Source organism: Alligator sinensis, unplaced genomic scaffold, assembly GCF_000455745.1.
Source record: "Alligator sinensis unplaced genomic scaffold, ASM45574v1 scaffold1469_1, whole genome shotgun sequence".
NCBI lineage: Eukaryota > Metazoa > Chordata > Crocodylia > Alligatoridae > Alligator > Alligator sinensis.
Genome location: NW_005842795.1, coordinates 325,812 through 340,821, shown reverse-complemented (window position 1 = coordinate 340,821; position 15,010 = coordinate 325,812). Strand labels below are relative to the sequence as shown.

The following is a 15,010-nucleotide window of genomic DNA, read 5'->3' as shown; positions in this document are numbered from 1 at the left end:
GGGCCCCCCCCCCCCCCCCCCGTGCCTACCCTGGGGTACACACAGGGGCAGAAGCCCCCCTCCCCTGTGCCCCTGGACAAGCTGCCCGGCACTCCCACCATCCCCCCCTGCCCCATTTACCCCTGCCCTGCTCCCTTCCCTCATTGTGGGAGTCTCAATCTGCTGCCCCATTCCCCTTCCCCCCCCACTTACCTGTTGGGCACTGCTGCACACATGGCCGGGCTGCATTTCTGTCCCCTGCAGCAGGCTGGGGGGGGGTGTGTGTGTGTGTGTGTGTGTGTGTGTGTGTGTGTGAGACGCATACCGCAGTTTGGGAACCACTGGTTCAAGGTTGCTCAAGGTATAAGAGATCACAACGATATTGCTACAAGGATCCAAAACAAAACTTGTAAAGACGAGTTTCCATTCCTGATATTTCTAAAGTAAAAATTGTTGCAGGGAAAACTCTTTCAGGCTGACATTACATGTTTCCTACTGAAAATATTGAACAAGTCCAATATTTTTAAAAATTATTTCAGATCACTTAGATTAGAAATTTCACTATGAGCAGGGTGAAGCTTCATTGTAAAACAACTTGAAAGTCCATTGAAATATTCTGGACTTTTCTGCAAGCAGAGTTTAATTTTAAAAGTATTGCCTAAAAGTAGGTTCCACTGTATGTGACAATTTCCTGTAAAAGCTAAGGAGAGTGATTTCAAAGTTCATCTAAATGAACAGTGAATGCTAAATAGAATCACTGTGAAATTTAAAAATAGCCCAAACATTTACTATTTTCCTACTATTTGAGATTAATATTTATACATGGATACCTACAGTGGTTCAATTGTTGTTATAGTTACATGTATGCAAAGTCATTTAGGGTGCGCTTAAGGGAGGGATGAATTAGCACCACTAATTATAATGAAAAAAATATGCATGTGCTGTGTTGTTTGTATTATTACAAATAAGCAAAACTTCAAATTTCTAATGACTAATAGACCTCTTTTGTAATTTTATTTTTAAATTTGATCCTTGAATTTATTCATTTCAAACATTCAAACATTCTCCAAACCCCTTCCAAAAACCAGTATGTGGCTGCTTGCATATTCAAGACTTAGAGCAGGATCATTTTCCTTTATAAAATGTTTTGTCACCAAAATATTGATAAACTAGAGGTAGCATTCTTATTTCTGACATGATTTCATTGTGTATTTTGTCTCTTGATTTCCAGTTGTTATAGCTGCTGATGGAGTTTTAAAGGTAGGAGTACTTTCATTATTTATACAGTTTTGCAACTGCTCTGCCCAGTCTCTTTGATTATCAAATAAATGAGAAGTTGGTATTTAATTGTTTGTCTTTGCCAGATCTGTGATTTTGGTGCCTCAAGGTTTCACTCCCATACAACGCACATGTCCTTAGTGGGCACCTTCCCTTGGATGGCCCCAGAAGTTATCCAGAGCCTTCCAGTATCTGAAACATGTGATACATATTCATATGGTGTGGTGAGTTTCTTGTATTTCAATAATCAGACACTGATATAACAGAGTTAATGGACTGTAAAATATAACAAACCTATGTCCCTAAACAAGGACAGTAGAAAAATGTCACATTTCAAAAAAGGCCCACATATTTTTAAACAATAAGTTGGAAAACATTTTTCCGAGCAATGTCTTGCGTACTTAGGAAGATAAGCGTTTGATCTCATTAACGATGCAGCACAATCTAAAATTCACACTGTATTTGAAATATTCCACCTATGTTGAGATAATGGCAGGAGCAGTTTATATTTGGAATCTCTATTTGTATTTTTGATAACATGGATAATATTCAGTCCACCCAGGAGTAAGAAGTTATTTTAGTAAATTTATTGCAGGGAAGATTGATTAGAATTTTTCCATAAAGTTGTGCGCCAAAAAAAGAGTCTGATTCTACTTCTGCACATCAGACAGCTCTTATAGTGTCTGATAATAGTAAGAAAGGATCCCAAAGAAGAAAAAGACAACAGTATAAAAAGTTTGGAAAGAAACGTAATGGGACTTTTTGGAATGCACAAAGGAATTGGTTTATTCAAATAAATATTGTATCATAAAGGTCAGTTTGGGGCTATAGTAACTGAGGAATATTTTTTTTAATCCTATTTCTAGTCTGGGTCCCTGCAGTCAGTCCTCTGTGGGTCTTCAGTGTAAACTAAATGCAGGAGATTGAGGGTAGCATGAACAGAATAAACAACACATACAGGGAGGAGTAGGTCCTAGTGCATACACGGGCATGTGTTTGAAGGAAGGGATGGAATAAACAAATCCTTCTGAGCAAATACCCACCATTGCCTTGCCAGATTTTTCTAAGTACTACTTTAGACCAAGGCTCATAGCTATACACAGTTAAATTGGTGACATAATGGAAGATTATATTGGCCTTTTGTTAATTTTTTTTAGTGAAAAAATTGTGTGAGAGATCATGTAAAGTGTCTTACAGGCAAAAGGTTCAAGCTGCTTTTGCAGATCCAAAACTCTTGTATCTCTGAAACGAACCAGGTCACACACAAGAATATAAGCTAGCCTGCCATTGTAAATGTTAATATAAACTGTTACTGGAAACAATCAAGTATTAGCCATTGAAGGAGGCTTTTCAATTCCAAATAAGAAAAAGGCAGAAAAGAAATTCCAAAAATGGACTTATAGTTCAAAACTTGCTATATCTTGGTTCTCATGTGAATAATCTGCAAATAAAGTTATAGTAGTGAAAGAATTTAAGGAATTGTGTAATATATTATTATGTCGAGTACTATACAAATCGTAAGAACAATTTACTTGTCAAGTCAAATTTTATTTTCTTTGCATATAAATTGTAAAGACATTTGTTAATTCTGTGATTGGAAGTAAAACTCAAACAACTTGCAGTATAGCCACATGTGATCCAGTTCAGTATTAGTGAAACATTTTAATGCCATTATTTGCTCACAAAATGATTTTTGGCTCATGTATATAGTTATATTAACCAATACCTCACGTATTATCAGTGCTACTTCAGCCTGTGTAATAGTATGTAACCCATATGGTTGTTTAATCATTTGTATGCAGTTTTGTTAGGTGTCACATATTTGTATATATGTTATTAAACATTGAGGAGCTGAGTCACCTGTGTTGTTCCAGTTTCTCACTTCTGTTGCTCCTGTGATTTCAGTGGAGATCCTCAGGTGTAACAGTGGCAAATTAGTCTGGCAAAACTACAGTGGAACAAATTCACTGCTGATTGCTATTATTGACAATAGCATTATGCTAGAAAAAAAATCATCCTATTCTATCTTTGAAAGTTGGAATTGTCCAAAAATAAACTTTAGGCTAGCAGTAAGTAAGCTAAAATGATAAGAATAAAAACCTTAGAAAGAGTAAGATCTCTTGGTCTTACAATGTTTTATCTATAAAATGAAATTTTAAACAGTCCACTTTGAAAGTTTAACACTTGCCAGTGCCCTTTATGTTAGACAGACAAATCTGCTTTTCTTCAGTTGAATTGTTGATAACAAAGAACAGAATCCTTTTCAAATGTAAACTAAGGAGAGGTTAAGAAAGAGCATTTTGTTTGCAGTGTCTCTGGTCTCCCCTACGTTTTCTTTTCTTCCTGTTTTTTTCCCCCTGAATTCGTTTTCTTTCTGTAAACTATTACGTGGTTGTAAATGTTCTGTTTACTATGTAAAAGAGTAGCTTCTATCAAATGACAAAGTATCTCTATCACCATACTGGCCCAAGTATTTCATCAGTATAGTTGAACTTTCCTCTTTACAAATGGGTCATATCTAAATTAGGTAGGCTGTCCATATTTATTGTTGTTCAGTGTTCCTGGTAATTTATCATCATCCTCATGACTGGCTACATGGCTTCCATGTATGTTCTCCTTCTGAGATTTTTAGAAGATCATTCTGTAAGGGAGTCTAACAAAGTTAGATATTCCAGGATATTTATTTCTGATTCAAATGCAGATCTTGAGATTTCTGTTAACTAGCCAGCTAGTGACTTGGTTTCTAAACCCTTTCCAAATACATAGTTTAAACAAATGTTGTATATATCTGAAACTTTCAACCTAGAAATTTAGTCATGTAGATCAAGCTTCTTTTTAATGTCATTGGGCGCATCTACACATGGCTGTACAGTGCCTTCATTACTGCGCCGTATTTTAGTAGTTCATTTTGAAAGTACTAAAAGACGGTGCAGTAGCAGCCTATACTGTGCCATGCTGGCCACACACGGTTATTTTTGGCTGCTATGTTGCCGTAGCAACGTGCTATAACGAGGGAGCGCATTGCTATGGTGACATAGCAGTGGCGACCCAGTTTTTCCCAACACATGCTATGGCACCCTAGCACATCGCTACGGGTCATATCTAAATTAGGTAGACTGTCCATATATAATGTTGTTAGCACACCGTAGCACATCGCTACAGTGGCATAGTGTCTTGTGTAGTTGTGCCCATTGTGTGTTATACAGAAAATGATTTCTTATTTGCCTAGTTGAAAATGTTTATGGAAGCTATTTTGACATTGTAGACATGCAGTATAGAACAAAAGGTGTTTAACTTAGCAGAATTCTATGTGTTGCATGTTGTACATGATTTTAGGGAAGTTACGCAGCACTTTTCATAACTGAGGTATTTCAAAACTTATAAAAGCAGTTTATTGAATATTGGTAGTGAAGATACTGGAATTAAATGCAGCGGCCATTATGCAGTTAGCAGCAACATGTTCTTTTTTTCAAAACAGGACAACTGCAATCTGGCTCTTTGTTCATGTCCTCCTTCAGTTTCTCTGTCTGTACACAGAAGGAGACTGAGCTCTACAAGGGACCACAGTTTGAAAAACTCTTTAATCTTTTTGTCTTCTTCATGACTGTATTTAGACTAGGGTATTTCTGTGTCAACTCTCGGCTGTTTGTTGTCACAAGAACAGGAAAGGAGGTGATTCTTATGACAAATAGGAGGGGAAGTGGACCGTGAGAAAAATTCCCAATTAAAATAGGATTCAAGATATGGAAAAGTTTGCAAACCCAATTTAAGAACTGATTGATCATTTTTCTTTGTACAATGAGATGGAGAAGTGTTTCTGAAAATGAACAGACTGTGCAGAACATATTTGATGGTGAGGTACCAGGTGATAAAAGTGTCTCTGCTACTTGATGTCCAGAGAAATAAAAATAGACTACTGAGAAGATTGAAGATTTCAACCTACTGTCTTGTAGCAAACTAACAAAACAGTAATCTTTCTGCTGCAGCTTTGGTTCTACTGCAGTGATAGTCCAGTATAACCAACTCCTATAAAAATAAAAATAAGAATAATGAAATGTCACCACTGATGGGTAAGTCTTTATCTAGCTTGTTGTTCCAAATATGGAATTAGCATAATTGAAAGGGCAGTTCTAAGGCCTTTTGAATCATTACAGAGTTTATGGGACCTAAGTTCCACATCTTTTGCCTTTCAGTGTAAGTAAGGACAGCAAGGCAAGTTCTTCCTATTCTTGTCAGACTTTACTCTCCTCTTGCATTAAATGTAGTCTGGAATATTTGAGCTTGTGCAGTTAGCATAGAAAAGCAATGAGCCCCAGAGGCAATAGAAATAACTTCTTTTGGGTGCCAATGTTAGTTTTTAGTGTAAAATATACTGCAATAACTTATGTGCATTAATGGAAACACAGCAGTAGGCAACTGTTGATCCCCTGGACACATAAGAGGTCTAGTCAGATGCCTGATGGATTTGTTTGTGGCTGACAAGCTCAAATTGAGAGCAAGAAAACACAGAATCATTACAATTAGTGCTGTTTGAGTGAGAAAAGCAAAATTGTCCTGTTTCTCAGCTGCAGGCTTCTGGGGTATTACAGCACCTAGATAGTTCAGTAATGAATATTATTCATTTGGAGAATTTAAAATAATATTTTATTTTCCAAACATTTATTCATATGACGTATGAACTTGAATGAAGTGATTCATTGTGATTATCTGTTAGGTTTTGTAGTGTGTCAGGCATTGTAGACCTACCAGTTATAGAGATGAGGGGGCTCAGCTGAATTTTTTGGTGGTCCAAGGCTTTTGTTTTATAGTGACTGCTTATTGTGTGTCTGAACTTTATGGGAATGCTAAATTAGTTAATTCTTTTTTAGTTAAATTCTGTTCCTTTCCTTAGCTTTACCAGCAGATGTGTGGTAATTGGAATTACAAATTGAAGTGCTTTTTTCTTCATCATCTAAAGGGAACAAATCAAGTTATACTGAAGAATTACATACCTGCATTCCCTGGAAAAAAATTAGCGCAGTTTTGTTGCTTTACTAATCACTGTTCTTCAGTGGGGTTTTTAACCCCTTTGCTTCAGTAGCATCTTCCAATATTCTTACATTTTTCTTCTGATTACCATCATATTTAGCCAGAATCCATTCAAAATGATGTGGCCTAGGTAAGCCCAAGTCTCAGCCCAAGCAGCAGGGTCATAGAGACACATACAAGGGATTTGGAATATTTGACCAGGTGGTAAATAAATATCTTCTTTTGTTTTGTTGTATTCTGCAATGAAGATGTTTTTATATCTGCATCAACAGAAACTTCTATGGGGAATAAGTGTAATAGTAGATACATGTATGAACAGAGACATGGAGTAACTTTTAACTTAGTTTGACTCCAGTGTTGTTTTTGTGGCAGAAAATTACTTGGCTGCATCAAGTCTTGAGCCCTTCTGGTGATTCTGGACTCATTTTTTATGAAGTAGCTGATATTCTTAGGTACGATTTGATTTAATAAGTTGGATAAGTACTTGTAAAAATGTTATAAGCACAAGCAGTTGGAAGAGGTCTTCCTGTATATATGGTTGTAGGGAGATTGAAGAGAAAACATGAATTTCTTGTTATCTGCAATAATACTTAGTTTAAAAAAATCATACTTAAGAGACAATAATAGTTGTATTATTTTCAAAGTATATTTTGGAGTGGATTTTTAAGGTTGTATGATCTAGAAAGGTTTTGGATCATATACTGATTATTAGGAAGCAGACTTGTGGTCATATAGAAATATTTTAAATTGCTGAATAACTAATAAAAAGGTTTGTCTAGTTGGGATTGGAGATAAGGGGTCCGCTATCTCACAAGTTTGAGCGACCAAACATGAACATTTCAGGATATAAAGAAAGAAGAAAGTGTTTCCTATGGATTTCACAAAATTGTAGTTACTAGAGCCCACACAACCCATTTTTTAATCTATTTTTTTCTTTAGAAGAAAAGACAGAAATATTCAGATTAATTTAGTGAGAGGATCTGACACACAAACATTCATCCAAGTTCCTGTAAGTGAGATCTGGTTGTCTGATAATTGGATACAGATAGTGCTGTATCAAGATTTAATAATGTATTTAAAATACAAAGTACAGAAATAAAAATTCTTTTCTTTTTTTCTGTTCCAGGTTCTCTGGGAGATGCTAACAAGGGAGGTCCCCTTTAAAGGCTTGGAAGGATTACAAGTAGCTTGGCTTGTAGTGGAAAAAAACGAGGTAAGACTACGTTTCTACATTCAGGTACATAGATCAGAAAACAGTATTGGGGTTTTGCAAAAGACTTTTTCATCTTCTTCAAATTGAAAGTAAGTTCACGCGTATGGAAAGATTAGCAGTAGGAGCTAACACAAAGGGTCAAAGTGATGTTATTCCTCATGAATGGACCCTTTACATCTAATTGTTGCAGCTTCACGTCGTGATGCTGTAGATCAAAAATTGTACAAGTACTGTACTAGTTTCTCAGTCTCAATTGTAAAACCTAGGGGTTTGTTCTTAGTGATGAAAGAAGCCATTGCGTCCAAGGTAGGGGAACAGTTTAACTCCATCTCCTGCGTTTAGGACATCTTTTTACTGGCCGGGAGTTGATATATCTGTAAGAGACCTTCAGCTACTTCAACTTAACTCTCCCAGCAGGAGTCACTATAGTACAAGAAACTGTCGCTTAGATGAAAATTTCAAAAATAAAAGAAGAAAAAATAGTTAAAAAAAGAGAGAAATTACAGTTTTGCCACCTACGTTCAACACTACATTGAAGATGAGCTCCTCACTGGTATCGGCAAGGCTGTGGCATAGCTGCAAGCTTCCTCATGCAGAGTCTTTCCATTTCAAAAGAACTTCAGTGGTGTAAACACCATTTGTACAGTGTCCCCAGCCTCGCTTTTCTTCTTGCCACAAATTGAGGCTTTCAGTTAGTTGGATATGTGAGTGTATATCTGAACACACAGTTCCTTGATATCAAAGACAGCAACTACATTTAAAAACATTTAAAGTTAAGATTGGGCCACACACAGACAAGCATGGAAATCCTCAGTTAAGATGAAACTTTCAGTAGCTAGTCACAATAGAAGTTTGGGTAACATTACAGTGGTAACTCACGACTATACAACGCAGTTGTATATTCTTCTATACAAACTGCTTCCCAAAATGCTTTAGAGTTAGATATTTCATAGCAGAAGGTGAAGATATTTGTGGGAGAAATCCTTTCTGTTTTGTATGTCCCCTTTTTCTTTTTCTTTCTTTTTTTTTGTTTGTGTGTGGGGTTTTTTTTAGAATTGTACTGGTTCCATTTCCTGATGTGGGATGTCCAAATTAGATAAAAATTCTTCATGAGTAAATAGAAACCTTATGACATCAGCCTTCCACAATGTACTATTTCAGAACAGCAGACATAATGGGACTCCTCCCATTTTAGGGAAAGTTTCATACATCTAATGCCAAGTTATTTGGGTGAAAATGAGACCAGAGAGTCTTCCATACACAGTATATACCATTCTTGCGTATGCCAAATCCAGAGTTTTATGAAGACTTTATCCTACAAAACTTAGACCATTTGAAATGAGTAAGGTGAATAAATTCAGCATATGCTTGAAAGATATTGAAGGAAGGCACTTATAAATCTGTTATTACTTCCAAAGCAAGACACTATATGCAATACAGTATAAACAAAATATGATGATGGCAGTTGCCTTACTTCAAAAGGAAAAAATAAGTGGATGAGTAGAGCTTGAATTGCATATATAACTAGTACCATCAGCCTGTTGCTGTTATTTTCCTTCATGAGTAAAGAATCACCCTTCTTAGATAGGGTGCTTTAGAGGTTAAATGATCCTTAATTAGTGTATGTGGGCCTTGTTTGGGACCTGTGCACATTTTCATAGGATGGAATTCACCTTGCTAAAATATTTTCCATTTTCTTCATACTTGGAACTTTTTTTTTTACTCTAGGAAACCCTAAATATGAGAGTTCAGATTATGGCTGGCATTAGCTAATGATAAATTGCTCCTGATAAATGTCATCTTTATTATAGTATGTCATTCTTGGAACCTGCTACCTATGTGTTACCTGACAAATAGCATTCTGCACAAGTAAGACAAGTACTAACTCATTTTCCATCCCCTGGAACAGCAAGAGTTGCAGACAAATGCCACAGCAGCACTATCAGACGTATTTTTAGGCAAACGATTCAACCAGGTATCAAGTGTCAGTGCAGTTTGTTTATGCATTGCAGAACTTTCTCTGTTTCTTTCACAGAACATTTTTCACATGGATGTAATCTGTTATTTTAATAATCACATGCCTGTAGCACTATTATTGTGTATCTCAAATTTCCAGGTTTTATTTTGCTTAAATACATGTGTAGTAGAGTTTGTTACACTTTTTTTGGCATACTGTGGCTCATAAGGCTTTGCAGGTCACATTACAGTAATATAAAGGTACAATCTAATACAGCTTGCTCTGCTTTATTTGCAAAGTGCCAAGCTTAGTGCATGTCAAGTACCTCAGTTGGCAAGTTTGTTTGAGCAGAACTGTTATCTCTTGGTTCAGATCCTAGTTGTCTGGCTCTGCTCTGTTTATGACACCTACGAAGGAACCATTTTCCTAGCTTGGCCCTGCTTATTTTTGTGTTCTCCCCAGTTACCAAGTGAAGAGCAGCTTTGTATTTACATGTTAATTTAATTGAGTATCACACATCTGTGGCCAAACAGATCTAGGCTCCCTGTAATAGTTGTCTTGCTATAAGTGTAATGTTGTGGGGATACTTCATTAAATAATAGCATTTATTTTGTGCATAGGCTATGTATAGATGATACTCAGATCATGGCATTTTGGGCCTTTTCACACCACACAAAGAGTTTGCAAATTAAAAGTTTCCTTCATGATGGCCTTAAGATCTCTTGAATCTTTTCAACCCATTGCAATGCAAATGAAACTGCTTTTAAACAGGTTCTCTGTTACAGTGATCCTAGTTGTTACTTGCAGCTTTTTCTCATAGCTTATCTGAAAATATTTGCCGTAACAAAGTTTTCTTTCATCCTTGAGCTCTTTTTTGAAAAATTAATATCATGATTAATCAATCTGATCACAACCTTGTGAAACTTATGGGCAAATCTTAATTTCTCCTACCACACAAACTTTTTTAACATCATTAACCTCCCCTAGTTGACATACTCTTATCTTCATATCCCATTGATTTGCAGTATTAGCAATAGTTTTCGTACTACCCAGTTGAATTACTCATGTGAGAGAAGGTTATTAAGTCTTTTACCCCATTCAATCCATTTTGAGAGGCATGATATTCTAATAGAATACTTAATTGGGAACAGATGTTTAATTTAGCCGTGCCTTGTTTTACCTATTTTGCTGTTAGTGGGGTTTTTTTGTGTTGTTTTGTAGGTTTTTAACTACTCTGCTGGAATATTTCCTGTCCTTCCCTTACATTTGGGATCTGTACCTGACAGGGGTACCTATCTAACTGTACCTCAGCACTGTTATTCTTGGGCTTTTGTACGTTGAACCTTAGTTATAGTTTTTCATGTGCACATTTACTCTGTCAAAAGACTGGTTAGAAAACTTTAAAAGACACATTTTATAGAAAGCACATTATTAAATCATCAAAAAAACCCCAAACACATTGCTTTCATTACTTCTATTTTCATTGCAGAGATTAACCATTCCAAGCAGTTGTCCCAGAAGTTTTGCAGAACTGATGCGTCAGTGTTGGGATGCTGATTCAAAGGTAGTTAACTTTATTGTGTTTGTTTATTGCATTGCTTTTCTTTTTACTTTTAATAATTTTACTATATGTTAGTCTTATTTTGGACCTGGACCATTATTGCTATTATAAACTATTTCACAGTTTCCCTATCAAAATTAGACTTTTCATTACCATGATCTAGAACATGTTTGCTTTGACTCTTATCAGACCTGTTTTTTCAATTAGGATCATACAATCATAGAAAATTAGGGTTGGACGGGACCTCAGGAGGTCATCTAGTCCCACCCCCTGCTCAAAGCAGGACCATCGCCAAATATATAATACCAGCCAAGGCTTTGTCTAGCCTGGTTAAAAATCTCCAAGGATGAAGATTCCACAACCTTTCTGGGTTAAAAACAAGTTCTTCACTACCCTTCTCATGAGAGAGTTTTTCCTAATATGTAACCTAAACTTCCCTGGCTTCAACTTGAGACCATTGCTTCTTGTTGTGTCTAAATATCTATGTGCTAAATGGAATTCATATCAATAGGACCGGATAATAAGAATTTGTACATTTGTCTTTGATTTAAGAAAAGCAGTTCTTAGCAACAGAAGTTTTTTTCCCCTAAAGTTATTTGTTCACAGATACCTGAAAGCAGTGACCATAAATTGTAATGGCTGAAAATGGAGTTTTGACATTTGTAATTATGCTGAGAGTGTTTGTAACATCCACTATTTCACAATGTGAGTGAATATGGTAGAATTAAGTCTTAAATTAACAGGAAAAGTTGCCCGGTGTTTATATTTGAAAGCATTAATGACTAGCCTTATTTAAAATATATTACTAAAATGTGAAAATGAAATTGAAAAATGTTAAACAAGAAATACCACATTAAGCTACTAAACATCTAAACCTGTTCAACTGCCCTAAAGAAAATTAAAAGAGTACTTAAAGGGAGTATTTACTCAAGGAAGGCTCATGCCAGTGATGGGAAATGTCCATCTCAAGTTAACTGCATTCCCCATCTTATTGTACAAGAAATTGTTTGGAAGGGACCTCTGGATGTAATTGGACAAAAAAAATTGGAATAATTTCAGATGTGTTATCAAATATAAGCATTTCCTTTCCCTGTGTTAGTGGTTAAAGGCAGGAAATAATATTCCTGCACCCAGCTGCATAGGGGCTGAATTTTTGTCCTACTGAAGTCAAAAGGGCTTCAGCCATTATTTGTGGAACTAGGTTTCGTCCAGGGATAAAGCCAGATCATCTTGTCACTTGGGAGGAATTATGAGCAGGAAATACGAAGGAGTTCCTTTACTACGACTTATAAATCCACCAGCACATTCAGTAGCAGCATGTTTTCCAGATGGAAACTCAAAGCCTCTTCACCGCATGCAGGGTCTCAGTTCTCCTACCGCTTCAAATGAAGAGAGTTCCTTAGTTCATAAATGGCTCTGAAGAAAAGCTACTGCAACTTTAGTCTGAATTACCCGTTTCTTCAAATTGCTAGTGGGCTGGAGCATAATGATCATTCTCCCAAAACACTCCCTTCAAATCCATAGATGCAAAAATGGAGAATATAAGTACCTCATCTGGAAACAAGGAGAGGTTCATACGTGGAGGTTTGCATGAATCTCTGGCTCTTGGATAATGGATTTTCCTGAGATATTTCAGACCAGTTTGTTCATTGTTAAAAGTATTGCTTCTGAGAATGTATATAGTGCAGTTTCTGCTGTAGTATACTGCAGTGTGCCACTTTCCCTTTGCCCATGATAGTCTATCATCTTAGGTTTTGCTTTCCATATTACAAAATTTCTGTTTGAAAAAATTGTTCTATATCATTACATTCAAATCCCTATGAATGAAGCATGTATAGAGTGCACACAATTTATGTAGTAAGCTCTGTGCAAGTTAAATTAACTTTATTAAGAGCTTTGAATGTGTTTAAATGCTAGGTTTTCATGAATATTAAAAAACACTTCTAATAGACAGCTACTTATCTTAAACAACCATTTTCAACTGTCTGTTTTTCTACCAGGCGCACACTTTTTTTTTTTTTGGCCAGGATACTAGATGATTACTTTAAAAAGCTTTCTCTGTATGAATCTTTTTCATCACCAGGGAGACAGTAGAGCTCCTGCGCTAGGGTGTTTATACATATGCTCCAGGAGTAGGTGTGGGGCACTTTAATTAGAGCAGCTCCAAGAGCCAATTTCATTAAGGTACCCAGAGAATCTCATGTGTCAGTGTCCCCGTGCTTAAAAATGGTGGCAGGGTCACTTTAACTTAAGCTCATTTGATTAATCGAGCCTGCTCTGGCATGCTGTAATTACAGCACGTTGGAGCAGCCTCACTGCTCGTATATAGGCACTCTTAGAGATTAACTGGTTCACGGAGGTACCACTTTACTTTGTCAGATGCTATGAATGGACTACCTTCTGCCTGACTTGAGACAAAAGGCCTTATTACATGTTGTACTTTGAGCAGCTCAAATGTTAATCGGCTAGCTAGCTTGGAGTTTGGGGCAGTTTAGAAACCTTCTCGGACTGTCCCAAACCTGTGCAGCTGTGACTTGCTGCTAGCGCCTGGTGAGCAGGGAGGTCTCTTCCAGCCCTACTTCTCTGTGATTCTCTAGACTTCACCTGTTCCTTGCCTGCCGCAGCAGCAGCATTCTAGACTGGAGGAAGGGGAGGGAAGCAGTGGGGTCCCTCGAGAGCAAGCCTGAGGGGCTCGGTGGGAGCTGTGAGGGGAGGCCTCTGCCTGCCCAGCTTCCGGCACACGTACTCTAGGCTTGCTGTCATACACATCTGTGTGCATCTCCTAGCCACACACATCCCATAGGCTGTTCCCAGTGCCTGGGCAACTTCAGCCTAGGGGGACTTAGCTGCTTTTCTGTTTCTTCCCCCTCCATCTTCACCCCCCAGCTCTGCCCCACATCCATCCCCCCATTCCTCCTTGGTGCCCCCAGGCCCAGTGGGGGCAGCCCAACAGCACATGGAATGAGTAGACAGCCCCAGGACCCAGGCAGAGGGAGGCCCAAGTAGCAGCCCCAGGAAGCTGGTGGTGGCAGAGGCAGTGGACATAGGACTGGGGGCTCCAGTAGTCAGCTCCCTCCCAGGTTGGCTTCACTCTGCATCTGGGAGTAGAGTCCACGTGCAGCCAACTTCCATGTCCATACAGGCAGTAGCAAACCCCCACAGCTTAGATCCACATCCAGCTGCCCCACCCTGAAGCAGTGCCTTCCCTGGCAGCAGGCTGCCCCCTACCCTGCAGCAGCCACTGCCAGTGCTTGCTGGGCTGTGTGGGGATCAGATGCATGGAGCAGGGTGCTGCTGGAGTTGCAGGGCTGGAGCTCAGACCTTGCCAGAGCCCAGCCAGGTTTGGTGGCGCCCTGGGGCTGGCCACACTTTCCTCTGCTTCCCAGGGCTTGGCAGGGGAAGCTGTGGGACACAGGGCCCAGCAGTGGCTGCCTGTCTAGACAGGCTCAGTCTCGAGGGGGGGAAGTTCCCTAGGTTTCTGTTGTTGGACTAGGGGGCTGGAGGCTGGGGGAAATAGAAAACCTGTGGCTCCAGTCCCTGGGCCTCTCCACTAAGCAGCTGGGGGTATGAGAGCCCACATAACAGGAGGATGTGGGAGGGGCTGCTGCATCCTGGGATATTGGAAAACTTTACCTTGAGTGGCACATCTGTGGGGAGTGGCCACACATTAATGGAACAGGAGCTGGGTTGTGCGGCTCAGAGATAATCCTACCCTGGAGTGCCATAACTTTGTGCCTCATAATGAGTGCTTTAAGCCACTTAATGATGTTAACATGGAGACAGTCTAGGGGTTAAGAGCTCCAGGAGCCGTCCAGAATTAATGTGTAACAGTGCCCTAGTACAGCTAACCACCTCTCTTCTCATCACTACAGATACCTGTGTTACAACAGAATCTTCTTTTGTTTTGGTATCATCTGTTCCCATGGCTCATCTTCATCTGTTTTCTGACAAAATGATAACAAATGATCACAAATAATATTATAGTAAAAAAATT

The 15,010-nt window shown here is 38.4% G+C and overlaps 1 protein-coding gene across 5 annotated transcripts in view; it reads left to right on the top strand.

The window, feature by feature from the left end:
- MAP3K20 (mitogen-activated protein kinase kinase kinase 20) overlaps positions 1–15,010 on the top strand; it is a 125,672-nt gene that overhangs the window by 50,968 nt on the left and 59,694 nt on the right. For all 5 annotated transcript variants that reach the window (XM_006035072.2, XM_006035073.3, XM_025191230.1 and 2 more), the window contains exons 6-9: positions 1,211–1,239; positions 1,344–1,481; positions 7,412–7,498; positions 10,945–11,019. In XM_006035072.2, the coding sequence (XP_006035134.1) occupies positions 1,211–1,239; positions 1,344–1,481; positions 7,412–7,498; positions 10,945–11,019 (329 nt within the window). The remainder of the gene's footprint in view (positions 1–1,210; positions 1,240–1,343; positions 1,482–7,411; positions 7,499–10,944; positions 11,020–15,010) is intronic.